At 39.2% G+C, this 21,626-nt stretch overlaps 1 protein-coding gene across 1 annotated transcript; it reads left to right on the top strand.

Moving 5' to 3' along the window:
* Window positions 1–1,719: 1,719 nt before the first annotated feature.
* Window positions 1,720–21,626, top strand: SPI1 (Spi-1 proto-oncogene). The gene is made up of 5 exons (XM_075105397.1): window positions 1,720–2,096; window positions 8,626–8,719; window positions 15,814–16,001; window positions 19,932–20,088; window positions 20,790–21,626. Exons 1-5 carry the CDS (start codon window positions 2,052–2,054, stop codon window positions 21,104–21,106), a joined length of 801 nt encoding a protein of 266 aa, XP_074961498.1. The 5' UTR covers window positions 1,720–2,051; the 3' UTR covers window positions 21,107–21,626.

A 21,626-nucleotide genomic window follows, 5' to 3' on the forward strand; every position in this document is an offset into this window, starting at 1 on the left:
TACTCATATGTTAAACGTGGTTGATAGTGTTGGTAATCGACCATTCCCTGGGTGCAGTAAGGCTAGCGCAAAATATCTCTCCTTATTAGGTAATTTCCTGTGCTAAGAGGCAGTGCAGAAATGTCCTCCAGTGTATGAAATATAGTTGCACTCCACTTTAATAGAAGCCTCTCTGTGTAAAACACTACATTTTTAAACCTTCCAGTAGCTGCCTAAGCTATCTTTCAGTGTACAATGAATCAGATAGCATAACTTCTTTGTTCTGAATAGCCTTTTTAATAGACACAAAATTTCCACAATTACTTTTATCACCTATTATCCAATTACCCACTTAAAGATTTGTGTATGCTATTGTTCACTCCCTTCTCTGCTTGCACTGAATTTTATCATTGGGGCTGGACTTTGATTCTCTCCTTTTTCCCAGTGAGTTCTGATGACTTCCAGGCTGGTATCGAAAGGGACGCTTGAGACTCTCCTGTCTTGACTCAGAGACAGGAGAGGACTCTTCAGCAGCTTGCTTATTTCTAGGTCAAGTCAAGATTTCGTGGTATGAAAAAAAAAGAATGAAATGCTTATGTATAAACTGATGCTAGTGAAATACAGTTTGGGGCTTCAAGAGTTAATATCCTATCATGTTCTTGATCTTACCCCATTGCTAATATGGTTTGCTTGTTGAGTTCCTTAGGGTGGGGAATGAGAGGAACTTGTGAGTGGCCTCTGGTTTTACCAGTGTATGAGGGAGGAAGTCTGTAGTGGCTGAAATTCCCCCTCACACATAGACCCAGGTGAGTAGTAAACAGGCTACTTTCAAAAGCAGAACCTGTGGCACATGGGCATAGATTGAAGGGGAACAACCCAGACAAAGAAACTTGACTTTTCCAAGACATTAGTAACTAACTGCAAAGCAGAAGGCATTTTGCAGAATGAGAGAGTTCTCCCCTTGTAGCAAGGCCCCACCCTCTACCTCCTGCCCCATGGCACACTCACTGCTGCCCCTGCCAGAACCTCAGTGCAGCCAAATGCAAGTAAAACAATGGGATAAAGAGAGGGGAGAACACCATGAGAGAAGAGCTAAAGCAAAACCTCTACAAGGAATTTTGGCACCTGAATGTTTAGATGCAAATCTTGTTCTCTGCTCACTGTTAAAGGCACTCAGGATCTGAGAACAATCAAGTCTTTGCATGGGAGACGTGATACTTTCTCCTTTTTCCTACTTGCTTTCTCCTTTCAGGAGCTAAGAAAGAAAAGAAATCACAAGAAACAAATAAGAGGACTAAGTGTCTTTCACCGAAATATTTTGTTCCATTGAAAAGTTTACAAAGAAAGTCTCAGGGCTCAACTTCAGTCTTTTGTAGAAACCTAAGGCTGTATATTTGAAAATGCCATACTCCTTCTTCCCTTTTTGCTAAGTATCACCACCTAATTCCAACACAGGATTATTATTAAAGCAACTGCACTCCCCTCACAGAAGTTGTCAGGACTGTGTCTCTATGAAACATCATTAAACCAAAAAGCAGCACTATCGTTAAGGTTCATCTACAGTGGGAAGTACATTGTCTTCCATAGAGCACTGCACCCATATGCTGGTTTATTGGTAGCAGGCCCAGGCTCTGGGGTGCTGATTATACAGTGAGCACCTGCCCACGGCAGATCTGTCTTAGGACAGACTTCCTGCTACAGCGCCGCAGCTCCCTGAAATGAGATTTATGCAAACTGGCTAGAGTGTGATGTCACAGCGCCCTGATAGACCCAAGGGCTATCTCCCTTCTACAGACATTTGATAAAATCAGGAACTTCACATACCACTCGGGAAGAAGTTCACCTCAGAACCTATTAGGGCAAACTATGAAAACTTGTTAGGGTCCTTCTCCTGTCCTGAGATCCATCTCTGCAAAGGGACTTTGCAGAGTCCAAGGATCTCACTTTTTTTTTTAATTTGGTTTTTGTTTGTTTGTTTTGTTTTGTTTGTTTGATTCATGTGATTTTTTCAAGTCAGTTATTCTGGATGTTTGAAAACTGAATTAAGAAAAATTCACTCAGAAGTTGGCTGAATGTTGCAAGCTTGCAAAATGGAAGGATTTCCCCTCATTCCCCCTGTGAGTATATGGGGTTTATTCTTAATATGGATCATTGGGCTCAGTAGCACAAGCCAAAGTAAACCAGGTTTTGTTATTTGAGAATACCTCTGTTTTGGTCTGTATTTGTAACGCCAGGAAATTGGGCTTAGGTCAATATATAAAGCTAGTGACAACGTTGCAATGAATGGGAAATTAACATTTCCTCCCTAAACTTGTATCTGATATTGATCTCCATTTGTTTTCACAGATTAAATGTATGGCATTTTTTTTACAGTATGCATATAGCAAGTCAGTAATTGTTTTTTCAGCGCTGGCTTTGAGATAAGGCCACATCTTTCTTCAGGTTGTAATTCGTAATAATCTGGAGTCTCTGGCATAGTTTATCTACTTAACTGTCTACCAATCTGTGAAAGAAGAGTTGCTGAATGCTGATTTTACATATTGCAGATTTTAGGACTCTGTGCTCTTTGCAATGATGGCATTTTGGTTTCTAAATTCAGCTTTACTTGAACTGAATTCTCTTGAATTCACTTGTTACGAAAAAGCAGTTGGTGAATGAAAGGAAAAAACCCACACCCCTTAATTGGGTCTTCCAATGTTTTCTCTGAGATAAAAGTTTTTCTATACGCTTATGAGGCTGTTTCTATCTTTTCTTTAACTCTGAAATATTGTTACACTGCGTACGATGAGTTCAGAAATTATTATTTATGGACAAAGTAATGTCACTCACCTGTTGTTCGGAAACAAATCTTAATGGGAAATCTCTAAATAGAACGGGTTAAATAGGCCCTAACTAGATTTTATTAAGTTTGTAGACACTGAAAAGATGTCAGATAAGGTGTTTTACTTGGATTTTTATGTGGTAGGTGACTTACAGTAATTGCTATACGTGTTCAGAAAACAGACAATACAGATCCAAGAGTCCTTCTAACAAAACTTGTATCAATTTTTGTTTTTGTCTTGTCCCATCTAATGAAGGTTGAAGACATGTTGCCTTATCTTCCACTCAGAAAGATGGCCCTTTCAATTCCTTTCGTATTTGGTATCCATGTTGACTGAAAAAATATGTCTTCTTTTCAGAAGACCCTTTATTCTAGCAGTTCATCGTCAGTGTCCCTGAAATCCCCTATCTGTACAAAGGGTGAAAAGACCCTAAAAATCTGTTTTTCTTTTTCTTAAATACACCAAGTTGCCCAGTGGATCTACTGTAAATGCGTCAGGATAGAAATGTGAAAAGAAACTGAGAAAATGAAAGAAGTAAACAGAGAGTTCTCGATATGTCATTTGTTGGGCTTAAAAAAAAATTTAAAAGAAACCCAAACCTTGTCCTCAACTACCCCAGAAACCAGCATCTCCATTTAAAAAAATATATAATTGTTACCTTTCTGACCGCTCATTCACTCATAGCCGAGTTTTCTGGACTGTTTTTTTTTCAGTATTGAATTCCAGTGAATACATTGAATAAATGGCGTGAAAATCTAACACAGTCTGCCCCATATTATGATTTGTCTTACAGTTAATATTCTGGCTGAACTCTGTTCACAGGAATGATACAACAGGCAGCAAAAATACAATTATGTCTTACAGGAGCAATTTACATGGCAATTTAGTTTTTTTTTAATTAAAATGTCAAAAAATTAATAATTTTCTGTTTTGTACTTTCAAAATCATTTTAAGTGCACTTTGAGTGCTGCCAGTTAGAGCCCCACATGGCATCATTATAAATGTCTGTGCCTCCTGGGACTTTTTCAGAGGGGAGACATAAGCCTGTTTCTAGACAAGGGTTTGTGTGAAGCAATCCTCCCCTACTCTGCCCCTCCCCTTTCAGTTGAGGGTGGGTCAGTAACTGCCTTCCTCTTGACTGTGCGAGGAAACTCTTACCCTTCATTTGGAAAATGCTGCTCAAATGGTTTAGGAGTACTGCATCTTTCTCTGAAGATGGGAAAATTCTGCAAACTGGGCCCGTGTCTTCCAGTGCGTGACAGAATCTAGTTGTGCTATGGGGCAAAAAATTATTGTCAAACACCTTTGCCCAAAGAGGGCACAGGTACATGTGAATCCCTAATTATCCACCTGTAGAAATCACAGCTTTGAATGGAAGTATAGTTATACGAGAGCGAAAAGGCCCGACAGCGTGCTGTTCCAAATAACTGCATTGCCAGCATGGTCCAGTGAGGCTGGCCCATGAGTCATTGTGTTAATATTTTTACTCACCTTTTCTAAAACAGTTATACTGTAATTTTTTTCCAAGGAAATAATCTTGGCCTTAAAACTTGTCTCAGCAGCACATCATTGGAAACTGTGTGGGGTTTTTCTAAATCACATGCCAACGATTAGTTATGTCAGGATAACAAAAATAAAAGATTAGCATTTAGTGAATTTACAGTCACCTGGAATCATCTGAGTCTTGGTGAATAACAAGAATTTTCAGATTGCTCTTCTGTTGTGTCCCCTGTAGCTCTCTTAACCAATGCCAACCAAGCTTCCTCCAAGTAGTTTTGTGGTTTTTCCCGTGATTTTTAGGGAAAATAAGGAAGATGGAGGCAACTCTCCATTTATCAAAGTCTGTGACAGATAAAGTATTGTTTGTTGACCTCTTGCTTGAGGTTGGAATACAGTTTTAGATCTCATACTGCACCTCATGGCATGTAGGAAAGGAGATATCAACCTCAGACCACAGCTATGATTTGCTAACAAAGCTTTCTGTCACTCACATGAAAACAATTGATAGAACAAATAGCCATTGACATCAGTTAAATATTAAATTGTAACATAAGCCATTCTTTGCTTTTTGTCAGGGGAAACAAAACAGTTCACTGTCATGGAAGTGCTATTTGTAAGTAAGATGATGAAATTGGTGTGTGGGTGGGGAGGTTCCAGAGAAGGATGGGGCAAGTGGGTAAAGACTAGTACAAGAAGCAATAGCAGCACATGGTGAAACCTCTTCTCACTAACTAGAAAAAAAGCTTTTAATAATTTTTTTTATAAAACAGAGATTAAAAATAAGTTCTTAGAAATAGTTTCTCTAATGAATAGAGGAAAATATCCCACCTTCCCATAGGATAAAGGTAATCAGAGAGAATCTGTGCTGTACTGTCTCCTTGCCACCATCTAATTAAGTTTATGATACATAATATTTAAAAAATTTAATATATAACTTCCCATATTAGTTAATGTACCCTTGAAGATCAGACACCAAAATGGAAAGTGATGTCAATTCAAGTCATTGTGGGGATCGATTGGTCCAGGTTGCATGAGTTAACAAGGATATACACATACATATTTTATCAGATGGATCACTGGGCAGAAAGTAAATTCAAGAAAGAAAATTCCCACAATACATAATAAAGAGATGTGAAGTCCCAGACTTTCAAAACAGAATAGGTAAAAACCAATGATCTATGTAAAAGCAGACTGTTTTTCAGATGTTCACACTCTGCAACTTGCTCTGCAGTCAGCCAGATCTGTAAATACTATGGGAATCACTTTTTTAAGAGTCTATTTAACACACTTTCCTTTAACTCTGTTCATCTGAACATCTGAACTTGTAAAACTAGCTTTTGAATGGTAGAAATACTTCTTCAGCTCTCAGACTGTGAGACACTATTGCCTGTTACAGTATATTGGACTGAAATGGGGGAGTTTGGAAAATCTTAGGGAAGAAGAAACAACAAAGGAAGAACACAACTAGGAAAAGTCAAATGTTCTTTGTCATGCCTAGAATATGTATCGTTTATCTGCCTTTGGACTGATGCTTGGTCTTCCTGCCAAGCTACACGTCTGTAAAGGTATGAGTGATAGAGCTTTTGTTGTAGCAATGGAAATTTTATACATAGCAAACTAGGCCTAGGTTGACAGGACACTGATTTCTTTAGCAGTTTGTTTACTTTTGGCTAGGTATTTATCAGAGCTACAAACTTTGATGCATTTAGATATGGCAAACTTTTATAATTTCAGTCAGCTTCTAGTATTTTAGTAGAAAGGAAACAAAGATTTTTCTTTCAAACTGTATACATGTATATAACTTTTTTAACCTCCATTTCTCCCAACTAGTATGATGTGCATTTTCCATTTGGATGTTGAGGCCTCTCCTTTCACAGAAAATGAATGCTTTCCTCTGAGTTATGACAAATTACCAATTCTGAATATGAAAGCAAAGAATCCATACATTCTTCAGGATTACATGATTTAACAGGAAGCATATATTAATGGAAAAGAAATGGGGTAGTGGGGTGAAAAAATTTGCAAGGATAATGGAAAATAGAAATTCCATTCAGAACTTTACCCTGAAGAAAGCAAAACACAGTCTTATATACCTTTTTTTTTTTTTTTTTTTTTTTTTTTTTTTTTGTCAAAGATCAGACTACACCAAAGGTCTAAGGAATGGGGATGAGTGAATGCATACAGCCAGCCATGGTTAGAGAGAGAACAAAGAAAATATGTAGAGGAAAACCGGAAGCATCAGAGATAATCCATGCTCTACTGCATTCTTTGACCACCCCTCTGAAATCTGGAATATAGGTTATACTTCCCATTAAATCTCTGTGTACATGAAGGACAATTCTATTGGAATCCTACTGATTTGAAAAGGGAGACTGTACCAATGTCGTCTGGAGACCAGAAATAAGAGGAGTCCCTTCACTGGTATCCCTGCTCTGGATACAATTAAATGATGATTTGCTCATTTTTCTTAGTCTTTCACTTAGATTGTCTTTATTGTGGGTTATTGTCTTCTCAAGATTTCCCCAAAACAATTATCCACCACCACAGATTATACTGGGACCTGACAGCCAGGCAATGGATTTGTTCCTGAGACTTTGAATATTCCATGGGTCTGATGCCCAGTTAGTGCGTATTCTGGAAGTCATGGCATTTTAGGCAACGTTACCAGTGTGTTTTAATACAGCACACTAATAGAGAATGCAGCTGCTCCTAAGGATCTACCAAGCACAAAAGTAATTTCTAAAAGTATTTTTTTTCTTTGTGTGTTCTAACACCATAATCCTCTGGGAATGAGTCTCTCTTTTTCTTGATGTAATTTCTTCAATATCATCATAGAAATCACATCTCTAGAAAAGGACAATCTTCAAATCCCCAAATTCCAACAGAATGAACAGTAGGAGGTAACTAAAAGAATTAAAGAGTAGAGTTAATGAACAATGGTTTCTCTGATGTAGTTTTCACCAGAAAAAAATATTTTCCTTTTGCCAGCTGCTAATCTACCACCTCCATCTGGATTTTAATGGCAGCTGCTGCCTTAGGTTTCCTGTTCTCGAGTAGTCTAGAGGAGGAAGAAAAAGAGAAGCTCGCCTGTGTTTCTGGCACGCTGTCACCATAGACTAAGCTTACAAAGTGTTGGTGTTCCAAAAACAAGACAAATTTATGGAAGGACATAAGGATTTGGGACATACAGATACACTTATGGACATATAAACATATGAACATAAAAAACATGTCCCTCGTAAATTATCATGTTGTTTTAAATAGTGATCCTGTTCTTTAGTTATGCTGAAGTCATTAACAGAGAAGAAATGTTTCTGTTTGTACCTACTGGAAATAATTTCCTTTCAGAACAAAAAGGACGAAGGTGTTTGAGTTCTAAATTGCTGTTGACACCATAAGATTTTGTTCAGATTGGAAGAAAATATTGTAATGAACTTAACTGGACAAAAGTTTAGCAAAGTCCTGTAAAGGACATTGCCTCGCTCTAACTTTTCATTCTGGAAAAAGGCAAAACCAAACATTAAATGAAGCAACAGAATTATGCACAACTAATAATAAACAGACCACCTTTTTTTTTGAAACAACATAAGATATTAAGCAATTATAACACTGGAGTACAAGGTGTGGGGAGGAAGACAAGTGGGAAAGTTACCTTATGTCACCTGGTTTAAGAAGATAGAGAGGATTTTAATTCTACAGCTAAGCACCCAATAGGTCATGGCTCAATATCTGCCCCACATTTGGTCTTTTTAAGCCCTCTCTGTGCAGCTGATTTGAACCAGAAAACATTTACAGTTCATGTTGGACAAAAGCTGAGAAAGAAAATGTTTTTATGCCCTCTGTCAACATCATTACTCTCCTACAAACTGCTACTATTTAGTGAGACCTAGAAGCACTCAGAATAACATGCTTAGGCAAGACAAGTTTCTGCTTTCTCTTTTGTGTACAGGTGGAATATTAATAATAATACTACATGTGTAACTACCAAAGAAAAGGTTTCCCTGCCATGCTGGTGTGACGGCATCTTAGCTTGGGCCTGATGTCCAAGACAAGCTCTCTAAGTAGTATCCCCTGAAGGCTGGAGGGCAGGAGATCAAGAACTTGTGTAAAACCACAGGGCAAGTTCTTGGATTGCTCTTTTTTGCATACCAGAGTTTGGTGTCAAGCATTTAATTCCTGCTGATTCAATGAGGACTTGAAGCCTCCCCCTTCTTTCCCTAGGCAATATAAAATGTGTTGGCACCTCCCTTTCACTAACTATATGAATAATTTTGAAGGGATTTGTGTAAGCTTACGGTTCTAAAAATTCCTCTTCCCTTTACAGCCCTCTGAAGATATGGTACCCTATGACTCAGACCTCTACCGACAGCCCCATGACTATTACCAATATCTCAACAGTGATGGAGAGAGTCATGGTGGTAAGTTAAAAAATATCTCCCTGGAGCATAAAATCTCATGGGATACCAGAGGAAAGAGATTTAGCGCACTCAGGAAAAGAACAAATGTTGTTGTGGTCTATAATGTTATATGTACTTTCACATCAGAAACAAACAGTACTTTATTCTGTGCAATGACACTGTTCCAACCTAGCAACTGCAACACAGTTTCTATGAAAGAGAATTTTAGAAGGCACTGAATGATGCAAGGAGCTTCCAGGACATTCAGTGTATTGCCAGGAAGGTGGGATCTCATGATCTCTATCCTTCATTATCTTCACTCTGCAGATCAAAATCACTTTCTTTGTTTCAGAACTCTTTGAGGACATGGATTTGCAATACTGTATTTCTCGTCTTGTGGTCCTATCTCCAATTCCCGATTGACTTAGGTCCTAGACACTCTATTTGTGCCTTCATTTTAATTATGTTTCTTTGGTATTTGGCCTTTTTCAACTCCATATATTTCTCTCTTTCTTTTGATCTCTTTTGCATGCTGCCACACCTCGCTTTAACTTTCACTCTTCCTCCACTACGCCGAGTACTTCCTCTCTCTAAATCTATGTAAAACTTCCTTGTAGCTCTTTGTACGTAAACCTAGCTCAATACTGTATGATTGTTTATTGCTTCAATTTATTCATGTGGTTTCAAAGCTTTGGTGTCTTTATATTTTCATGTCATCTGGGCACTGGGCTCTAAATCAATGCAGAGGGAAGAGTATTGCTTTGTGGATTTTGTCTCCTGTGCAATACAATGATCCACTCTGGAAATATCAAATATTGACTCAGGAAGGAAAAGTACCATTCTGCAGTATGACTTGTGGCAGTCCCTTTGGATCCCGGAGTTTCCCTAAAAGACTCCAACTGATATAGCAACTAGACCCATCACTGCTTACATTAAGACATCTAACAACTTCACAGCATAGCACTGTTTTATCTGTGGCAACAGAAGCTACCTTAAGGGACAGCAAGTTACAGAATAGGATTGTTCTGAGCATTTAACTGAAAAAGATTCCTACCTAAATTTGTTCTTTACATTGCATTCAGGAAACACCTATGATATTCTTAATGCCTGGAGACAAAGAATTAATTCCGTTTTTATAAGTCATCTCATGGCATCTGTCAGGTCACATTAATTAAACCCAGTAAATTCCACATGGAAATTCAGGGTTTTTACATTATAACCTGTACCTGTTTACACACCCATAAAATGAGGGTAACGTTTATTATCTCAAAGGCAATTGTGACAATTAAACAATAAATATAAAAGATGCCATGTGAAAAAAAGCACTGGGAAATAACTTTTCTGTCATTAAATCTAGGCTATCTCAAACAACAACACCCCTCTAGCTTTCATAATCTTACCATCCCATCTGGTTTACTGCCCATTTTTCTGTTGGAAGGCTGTTCCTAAGCTACACTGCTCAGATTGTTAACACATTTTTACTAATCATAATGAACACAACAAAACCTCAAAAGTCACCTATGTGGGTTATGGCCTAAGAAGTACCTAAACACTGACTTTGAACAGAAATTTGTCTCTTCCTGAACTTGGGTTGCACTTGTCCTAAAGACCCCAAAATCGATTGTTTAATGTTCTAACTCCTATCGTAAGTGGTTATGGAAGAGGCAACTTAATTCCATCCTGCACATTTCAATCAAATCTTTATGAACACACGTGTAATGTTGTTGGTTGCGTCTAAATACCTGATATGCCCTATGCTTTCAGTCACAGCCCAAAAGAGCGATGAACAACCAAAGAATACAAAGGGGAGTGAAAAACACAAATTAACACATTTTGTTCCATTCCTGTAAACGTTGACAAACCCAACTTTGGCTTTCATTTTGTTAGCGTAGCAGTAGTGGGTCTCAAGGAGAGCTGTGCAGAAGAGCGGGAAAGGGATGTTACAAACTACTTTTAGAAATATGTACTGAGTGTTCAGACCAATGTGGATAAAGTACAATGATAGAAAAAATGGTGGGGGAAAAAAGAATAAATGAGGTGCTGCAGTGACAGCAGTGAAGTGAAAGAGCTGAGAAAATTATTAGGAAAAAAGAAGAAATAAGTACGACAGAATTGTAAGAGAGGTGGTCAGCTTGGGGTACAGTGAGGTTACTGGCAATATATAAAAAATAATTTTGCAGGTCTACTCAATACCAATATGGACCTCAAAGGAAAGCTACCAGATAAAGTAAACAGACGCTACAAGACAGAATAATACTTCTGTCTTTGCTGATAAGGGACCGCTAAAGAAATAGGTTTGCTCAAGTGTCAGACTGCCTCTTTCTCACTGCTAGCAAATTAATTTTGTGAAAGGGAGATGGCAATATCTTAACATGTAGATCTGTGCTAAATACATTACTGTCACTTTTCTAGAACATCATGCCAAAGGCAACCCTTACTCCATCTTTACAAGAGTAGGCAGCAAAGTACAGGCAACAGTGTGTCACTAATTTAATGTGTAGGAGATAATTTCCAATAAGTGAACACTAAATTTAACAAGCAAAAACACACCATAAAAATGCCCAAGTGATCATGTGTTAGTCTGTAACCCTACCCTGAGCTTGTATGCTAGTAAGTCTGTAAATGTAATACAGCACATTTTGTAACACGAATGCAATCTTAGTAATTACAAAATTCCACTGTGGCTTTGTCTCTAAGTTATTACTAAACATTATTGGTTCAGTAAAAAAAATTACTTTTTGTATGAAGCTGAATGCTGACCCTTCTTCACTTTGTTGCTAGCCTCGTGGAACTTACTAGATTTTGTGATTTGGGATTATATTTTCATGCCACCTCCTGGAGTAATGTGATAATTTGAGAATCTCAGCTTCGATTTTGTTTTAGGTTTTTAGCCCATATAGAAGTAGAGGAAAGTCCAAACATGTGAACCTCAGTCTTAAATGGTATATGGAAAATAGAAAGAACTCCAAGCTTCATTAAAAAAATCCCCTCACTTCAAAGCTATTCTCATGGTTTGCTGGGGCCTGGCTCATAGATTTTTGAACATTTGGGATTCTTAAAATCATTAAGTTTGTAAAGTGAGAACTAATGAGATCCTACTGTCATTATAGAGAAGACTGCTGCGCTGCCTAGGAGCACAGCGTTTCGCTCAACAGAGAGGGATTCTGTAGGGAATGAAGCCATTCCTTCTCCAGTGTCCGTCGATATTTTTCTCATTTCCTCTATTGTTTTTTCCATGGCTTGTTTTTTCAGATGATCTAAACAGAGTGGGAACATCTAAGCTGTGCAGTGTGGCACTGTTTAAGAAACCCTCTCCTAGTTTAAAATCTGTACAGCGCAGAGCAGAACCACACAGAGACACTAGCTCATCCCTCACAAGTACAGTCATGTCAACCCAGCTGCCTCCTCAGACCAGGCAGAGCGCTGTGCTGACAGAGATGTCACGTTCCCGGTTCAAGAGCTGGCTTTGCACTGCCTGTTACTCCAGTTTATAACAAATACCTTCCTTAAGCCTGTTTCGTATTCTACCTGGTGGTTCTAACATTATTCATCTATTAAAGCAGGAGCAAAGCAATTTACATTGGTCAGACGATGACTGAGACAGTTCAGTTATGTTTTTTTACTTGTAGAGTGACAATCTACCTCCATGGTGAATATTAACACAGTGCCTTTAAGCCTGCTATTGCTTCCCAACAGGCTAACATCCTCTCTGTCATGGGAGGGATTTCAGAATTCATGATTGTCCTTCCTCTAACCTTTCACTACATACAAGACCAAAACAAACACTATCTCCATGTCTCTATAAGAGAGAATTTTTTTCACATCCTCTTTCACTTCACATGAAATTTCTCATAATGACTCCATTGTGTAGCTATAGCTTAGCTTTTAATGACATTTTCCTTTACCCAGAGAATATACACTTTCCATTTCTACAATTTTTCTCTCCTTTCTTTATTCTTCCTTCTACCTTTACATTTTTGAGAAAAGAATTGCTATGTGTTACTGACATAACACTAACAAAGAACATAAAAGTAAATAGCTACTGGTAACTCTAATAACTACAGACACAGATATTTTGATTTTTCTTAATATATTTAAATATGCAATAACTTAGCCAGGGTGGTTAACTGCAGAGGGGGTTGTGGAGGCAGAATTTGGAATTTCTCTTTTAATGTAACTAAAACAATATTGTTTTTCCTAAGCACCACTGTGGAATTATAGAAAATTTAGAAAGAAACAAGACTTTTTCTCCTGTCACAACTTAAATATTTGGACATGAGTTTGTGTTGAAGTAATTTCTGACATAGATTTATTTTGTAATGTATTAGTGTTATATGGTCACTGTAAGTCCCTAAATGCTGTGCTATTAGTATTATTCTATTATAGTATTTTTACAGCAACACCTAATTCCATAAAAAAGGAATTCAGTAATGACCTGGCTAAGCATACATAGTGATTGACATGAATATGCATAAGTAGTGTTCCATAGGTTAATTTATTTGCCAAGAAAGAGTTTAAAAGAACAGTTCTGGAGGCAGCAGGAACCTTGTCATAGGCTCCAAAAAACTAAAAGGTATCTTGAAGTATAAAAACATGACTGCTGATAAAAAAAATAATTTAAAAAGAGTCAAAAGTAGACCACTCAGAGCATGCACAAATACTCGTGCTATGCATGTTGGAAACGTACTGTGTTCCTTCTTGACTGCCACAGTTACTACCAGTAAGACATTCCATGGCTGAAGACCTGCCACTGACAGCCTCAGAGACTTTTGCCTGGGCTTTGTCATCCTTGCAATTATGCATTGGTCTCACTTGCTGTAGCAATTATCAAAGACAAACAGTCTTTGAGATTATACAATGTATTTTCAACAATTTATTATACAGGGCTGCCCATGGTATATGGGTCCTCAATGGTTGGCTCTACTTCTAGAAATCTGCAGTAATTTAACCCAGAAAAAGCATGAGTTAGTGTAGCTCAATCTTCCAACTAAACAAAAAAGTTTCAGATTGAAAGTACCCAAAGCCTCCTGCAAGAACCTGTGGATTCAAACTCACACTCTGCCATTTCTGGGTTGTAGCAGATGTGAATGTAGAAGTATCTGGGTACTTTGCACCCATAAAACCCACTTTTTTACCAGAGAAGACAGAATTTTTCTCCAGTATAACAATATGAAGAAGTGCTACTGTGCACTGTAATTATAACTTTGGGCTCTATAATTCATATGTAGCCCACAGAAAGTGCTATACAACAAAACAAAGAAATTACAAGGTTATGCAGCAGCTCCCTGGGTGCTTTTACAAGCACCTTTCCATCCTTTTCACATGCAGTGACATGGTTTATCCACAAATCCGAAAAGCGTGAAGCACAAAGACGTAAGCACTGGTGTGGTAAATGGTCTTATAGAGCGCCTGGATGTATTTCTATAAGCCTGAGTCATAAAGATTGCATAAATGTAAAGCTCAAAGAGCTTACAACCTCTCAGGTACAACTATATTTGGTATAAACGTATCACTGAGCTCCTTGTAAAGGAAGCTGCATTCAAGGTCACTATCCCAGATTTCAAATCATCAGTGGGATTAGACCTAATTGTTTGAAACAGAAGTGGGGAAGGATGAGGAGATAGAAGCTGAGAGGAAGAATGAAACTGGCTTTTGAGAAAAAAAATATTCACAACACATTAGTATCCAGGTAATGTCATACACAATAACATCATATTGCAGAACGAGACAATCGCTCCTCTATAAATTCAGCAAAACTACACTTGGAACAATGTGTTCAGTTCTGTCCGTCAGATTATCAGGATGTCAACATCTGGGAGGGAGCTCGGAGCAGTGCACAAGTATGACCGGAGCAGGGGGAATATACTGATTTATATTGAAGGACTGAGAGCTAAATAAATGCAGCTGGGTTAAGTGATCATTAGGAGTAGGTTGTAAGGGTACATGATAGCAGCCTGAAAACGTGTGAAGGGTAGGACAGAAATTATTTATAATAAGGCAAGGGAAGAAAACTTGCAATAGTAAGACATAAATTAGAACTGTTACACTGAATATTATAAAGAAATTTCAGCCATGCATAAAATGATGCATGAAAAGTTGAACTATGGAAGATTAGTTCCTAGCTCAGTCAGAGAGAGGACGTGATGTTGACTTTGATTTTAAAAAACAGAGTGCACACAAATATGTGCATAACTATATATTCAGATAATGTATGTAAGAGAGAAATATAATTTGGAATGCTTCACATTTCCTCTAAGATATTTTAAATTTTGAGCAGCAAATATGACATTTAAAAATTTTGGAGGTTTATGCTGAACTAAAAAACACAGAAATCTAAAACTGAGAATGATATGGGATTTAATTTTAAATGTAAATAAATCAGGAAACAGGCCAGTGGTTATCTGAGTACGTTTAATGTTTTTGAAAAACTAAACTATCACAGAAATTACAAACATACTGAAGAGGTAAAAAAGGCAGAGAAAGAGTCTGCTTTAGAATTTAGCCTCACAGTAAACACTGTACACCAACCTGCTGCAATGGTTTATCCTTTTATTCTCTAGTATTGGTGCTGAAAAAGGTGTGACATATCAACACATGATTACAGGAAATATCTAGCAAAGTGACGTGCCTTTTCTGCAGCATTCCTGAAATTTTGCTAGCGGAGTAAAATAAAGACTGAAGATAATTGCAGGATAACCTGTAAATTTTCTCCATCTCCTCATTTCCATGCCATGAGGAAGAGTATAATGAGAATGTGACAATATGTAAATCAGTAGGATTTGTTGCCTCAAGAATGAATATGTAAGACCGTTAATGGTCTCTTCTTGAGAAAGATGCCAGCATTAATGTCTTTTGCATCTTGTGCTAAATTATCATTGAAATCCATCTAAGAGAATTCTCGTAATTGAAGTGGCCTAAGTATTACTTTCCAGCCACAGGCATTTATGAGATTAGGAAAAAAACTTTACAGGGACCTACATATATTGTCACCAGTGACAAACAGCGACAGTGTGGCAAGGACAGAAAGGACAGCGACAGGAGTAGGAACCAATGAAAGACAGGTAAATGCCACATTTCTTAATCTTGCAATGACAATCTATTTTTATTTTCTTTAGAACATTACTGGGAATATCATCCACACCACATGCACAGTGAGTTTGAGACATTTGGAGACAATCACTTCACAGAACTGCAGAGTGTCCAGCCTCCCCAGCTGCAGCAGCTGTACAGGCACATGGAGATTGAGCAAATGCATGTCTTGGATTCCGCAATCCCAACCACACACATCGGACTCAACCATCAGGTATGGTTATCAGGTCTTACTCAGAATTTAGGATGATAGTTTAGGGTAAAGAAAATAATGCATCTTGGGATGCATACTCTTAGGTGAATGACATTGCTGAAATTAATTACTTAATTTCTTCCTGCACAAGCACTTGATATAAAACTCATCATTCTCAGGACAAATGTGGTTTAAGCATTCTTTTTGTCTGGATAATGAGGAGTCACATTCCCCAAACTGTGCCTAAAAAGAAAATTGCATTTTGTAGAGTTTTTTTGAAATTTCCAAATTTTGTTTGATTTGTAATGAGAATCCACTGTTTTGAAATTCTGCAGAGGAATGGGAGCTGAGAAGCTATACATTGTCATAGCAAGGGTATCCATGGCTACTGGGAAGTATTCTGCACCTCAGAGTAGTAGGAAAATTTTAAATATTTCCAAGCAACCCTCACAAGTTTACATGACCTGTACAAGAAACGCTAACAAAGGCAAGTCACTGGTAATTTTACCACAGTGAAACAGGCTGAGGACAACCAACTTGTGTTTTTACCAGAAAGTAAATAAGTTGCAAGCCAAAACACACTTGTCTCTGCTCAGAATTTACATGAAGCCAGTCATCTCCCTCTAAAAAAAAGATACTCCATCGCGCAGTAAAGATAGTCACCAAAGCGCCAGTGAATTCTCACTAAAGCTGAAATTGTAAGGGGTTCCATCATACTACAAAGACACTAAGCAAAGTGGGTGTGCAGATCACTTTTACCTCTTGATCCTACAAGAATATGGCCAAAATCATTACTGGGAGCAATAGGAAAGCTGGGTGATCTTGCGCTAAGGAGTTTCCGACTGCAGGCAAGCTACGTACAATGTGCTGAATACAAGACAGAGTAGGACTGAGGTCAGAGACAAACGTGGTTGCTGATTACAGTGCTGCATATAACGGTGCCATCGCTGAAGTTTTGTGAGAGAAACTGCATGCATGGACTTCATTTTGGGCTTCTTTGTTCAAAGCGAACTGAAATGGTGTACAAATACTGTATTTATCAAAACGAAAGAAGGAAAATAATTGAGTGAATAAGTTAACACTGTCAACAGGAAACTGGCTGACTGCAAGCCATCAGACTTCTCACCTACTACTGAGAAATAAATCAGGAATAGAATATAAGATGTAGATACAAACAAAGAATTAGGAACAGAAAGTTACAAATATAAAAAATGCTTCATGGAACAGCAGTCTGTGGGAAGCTTAACGTCGTTTCGGTTGCTCACTGCAACTGTTAATACATAATGACCGACCGCTACCTCTAACCAAAGGCAAAGAATAAAAATTAGCCCCTTTATGGATGTCTTTGGAAGCACCACCAAAACACAAGAGAGGGTGTGTCTGCTTATCCCACTTCACTCTACTCAGTTATCTTTCATTTCAGGACAAAAGGCAGAGAATTCATTTTGTTGCAACTTGTGATAAACAGCACTGCTCTCTTTGCCCCACCCCATACCAAGGTGCAGAAGATAGTAGGTAGAATTCACCACTACATTCCTCTTCTTTACCAGCTGGGGATCTTTGGCATTTTACTTTAACCTACAGTAGCTCATGCAAGTGGTGCTCAGCATGCTCTGAGGCTCTGAGACCCTGGTGTGTCTCAGCCACAGCCCTAGGCAACACATACTGATATTCAAGGCATTTTCAAAGGAACAGAAGCAGGAAGCAAGCTTTAATCCTCTGCTGAATTTGCCAGTTACTGACTGCACCCATGCTTGTCGTGCAATACGAGTTAGAGTTTGCAAATAAAGGAAGAACATGCAAAGCTATTTCTCTAATTTTCTGTTGATATCACATCATTTTGTGAAATCAAAATTGAGGCTCAAGCTGTTCTTGGACAAGATTTCTTCAGTTTTGTTAGCCTGCCAGCAGGTGGTCTCACAAATAATAAATTAAGAAAACAATAGTCATTCTGAAGGCAGAAAGAAAGGAAAGGTTGGAAAATTGTGAAGAGCTTCAGAAAGAGGGAAATCACAAATGGATGCCACAGGCCCTGGGACAACGTCAGAATACAGAAAGTAGCTAACAGTGTCTTAAGCTTTATCTCTCCAGAACAGTATTAGTAACCTGGGTCTTCAAACACACCAGCAGGTCTGCTGTGGCTCTGTGTAACATAACTGTTTTGTATTGACCTATCCTGAGTTTCGGGTGTGAAGTGTAAGCAAAAACACAGCAGATAAGTAAAGTGAGGACAGTGTGGGAGAAGCTTACTCAACTCCCCAGGTTGGCCTCTGCAACCCACTTTGCTTGTGAGACACAGTTCCCCCTCCCTCCTCCACAGTCCTCTCCCACCACCCTGCTCCAGCCCAGAGGAGGGTTTCCTTGCTCCCACACTACCCGCCACCAGGCACTCCAGGTTTCCACAACCTTTTTCTCTGAAGGGACACCAATCTCTGTTCCCCTCCCATGTAAGATTTTGTCCCACCTTCTCATTCCCCTTCCCCCATGGCACTGTCTTTCCCTTCCTTCCTACCCCTGAGGCCGCAGCTTTCTTAACTGTAAAAAGTTAAAGGTGACTCTGTGGTGAGGGCTGAAGTTTCGCTCTCGGGGATCTGACAGGAAGCTTACACACACTCTTACCCAATCCTGGCCTTCCTGCCAGATTGGCTCCAGCCAATCTGCCAACTCATTAACTGCCAGCTGCTGCACCCCAAAACCAGCCCTTTGCACACTCCTTATTGGGACATTTTAAGATGGTGCAAAACTCGTCTGAAAAGCACCACTTGGCAAAGCCCAACAGGGAGTGGGTGGTGTGACTCATGAGGTGAACACCCACTCCCTGCTTCAGTGCTTCAGTCCCCTGGGAAGGGTACTGGGCCTAAGATGTCCTTTCTTGGTGGAGAGAAGGAAAAGCAGTTCAAAAGGAGCTCACCTTTCAGGACTATTGATCTGGCCCATTTCCTGAAAACCACATTCTACAAGCTGCTGCATTTGGGGAATGCTGGCTGGGTTTTTTGAATTTAGGATTTGGGTCCTTACTCCCTGCCCCTCAGACTGTTCTGTTTCTCATTCTTAAATAAGAAACTGCAATAATTCATGGCAATTGGTCATGATCCCTAACAAACCAGACTGCAACCAGGAATTTATAGAGCTGAGGTTTATTCCACACTGCTCCTGACAAGTCCTCTAAATAAGGGCAAGAGAATTCAGCACAAAAACTGGCTTGCTAGCTTTGCAGATGAGAAATCCCCATGAATGGGGAATTTTCAGGTAGCCACTTAGGAAAAGAGAATGTGAGCCAATATGATGTATTGTTTATCTTAGTGCTAAGTTTGTTCCCCTCATCAAGGGGAAAATTCGGGACGGGAAGCTGACAGACCTATGTATCCCTGTCTCCAGAGCTGGATGCAGTCGTGAAGGGAGTCAGTGCTGGCAGAAGGTAGTGTGCCTGAGCAAGGAAGAGAAAAACAGAGACAGAGCCAGCCAAAGCAGATATGCTAGTGCAGAACTGTTCAGCTCTTTCAAATTTAAAAGAGTAGTTCCAGAAGGTCTGAGTTAGGACAAAAGTTATTCTCAAATGCAGTTTTACACTGGCGATAGGGAACAGGGGTCAGAAACTCACTAGGAAGAGCATTAGCTTTGGGGAGATACGGGGGAAGGGGGCAATACCATTTGCATAGGATATAACATATGGGAAAGTTGTGACTTTCACAACCTTATTCCTTCCTTCCTCCCTCTTGTAAAGATGTGTCTTTGTACATGTGCAAGTGTTGACTGTTAGCTGGAAGTGTTTCTTAATTGCATAGCCTTTATTAGAAATGTCGACAACTCAGTATTACCCTAAACCATCTCACATACCTCTTCCCTTCTTCCCCCTTTCCTCTGAACTCTATCCATGACATTTCCTTTTTTATTCTTGATGCCCCACCCCCTATCACTACCTCCTGCCTCTACTACTCTTTTCTCCCAAAGGTGTCCTATTTGCCCCGGATGTGCCTACAGTACTCCTCTCCACCACAGCCCAGTTCTGATGAGGAGGACATAGAGAGGCAGAGCCCCCCATTGGAGGTATCAGATGGGGAGACTGATGGTGTGGACCCTGGGCCTGGAATTATGCACGGAGAAACAGGTCGGTGAAGACAGAGGGACTTTGTCAAGCTATGTGCTGAGCCGCTGTTACATTACCATGATGATAATGAATAAAACTGTACTAGCTGTGCTAGTATTTTATCCTGCTGCCAAAGCTTCACTTTCCCTGACACCTTGCACTCTCCTGTCCTCTGCATCTTTTATGACCATAACTGTGTCTATATCTCAGATCTCATGTCTTCATGTACTCCCACTTCCTCCTTCTGCCTTGCCTATTCAAGCTTCCCGAATGGAAATGGATTTTACCATTTCTACTCCAATTTACATTAACGGATGGGAAAACCAAGGCAAGAAGGTCAAGGAACTGATTTTTAAAAATACTTAGCTCTGTTTGCTTAGTACCTGAAAGTCAGGTTCTGTATAACCTGCCCAAATTAACTTCAAGATTAGTTTCAAATTAGCAATGATTTTCAGTTAGCTTCAAATTAGCAAATCAATTTCAAAACAAGGTTTTGACCTTTGGAATTCCTTGTTCTTCTTTTTTCTTCTTGGCGCATCAACCCACATTCTGTCCTTGCAGTGTAACACTGTCTATTATTATAAATGTTGTGAACCGAAGCAGTTACATGGCTGACAAGCCAGCTGAAGCAATTATACGAATTATATACATTCTGCTGTTTCGCCAGGAGCTATGCGTTAATGCTAATGCTCCACTGCCTTTCTTCTCTGACTCTCACACAGGCAGTAAGAAAAAGATACGTCTGTATCAGTTCCTTCTGGACCTTCTTCGCAGTGGAGACATGAAGGACAGCATCTGGTGGGTAGACAAGGAAAAAGGTACTTTCCAGTTCTCCTCCAAACACAAAGAAGCATTGGCACATCGCTGGGGCATCCAGAAAGGCAATCGCAAGAAAATGACCTACCAGAAGATGGCACGGGCTTTGAGAAACTATGGCAAGACAGGGGAGGTCAAGAAAGTCAAGAAGAAGCTGACCTACCAGTTTAGTGGCGAGGTGATGGGAAGGGGGGTCACTGATAGGAAGCATTATTCTCACTGAGGCCATGGGACCCTAAGCAAGAAATATATTAAGACCTCTTGGCTGGATACCAGCAGAGGTGGTGGACGCATCTTTCTCTTTGCCTCCTGCGCCCCCTTCTCTGCCTTTAAACGGCCTTTACCGTCAGATGTGTCTGGTACGAATTCCCTTCTTCAGCATCTGAGAATCCTAAAAGCGACAGAATCCTTTGTGTCCATCCTACAAGTTGGACAGAGTTGGGAAATTTAAACAGTGTACAAATATCTTATTTTAAGGAAAGATTTTTTGATTGTATTGTAACTCAAGAATATAGCTGATGAAGTTTTTCCTTCAAAGGTGGTGCTGTGTCATTCACAGTGACACTGCATTAGCTTACAGCTTTCAAACTAGCATTAATACAGGCTCTGCCGCAGCTCTCAAAGCTAGAGAGAAGTTTGCAGATCTTGGAATTATACCTGTTCCTTTAAATAACATGTATATATTTAATGAAATTTGATATAATGAAGTTCTGGTGTTTGCATAATAAATGATTACTTCACAA

The sequence above is a fragment of the Phalacrocorax aristotelis genome, chromosome 10 (assembly GCF_949628215.1).
Source record: "Phalacrocorax aristotelis chromosome 10, bGulAri2.1, whole genome shotgun sequence".
Lineage (NCBI taxonomy): Eukaryota > Metazoa > Chordata > Aves > Suliformes > Phalacrocoracidae > Phalacrocorax > Phalacrocorax aristotelis.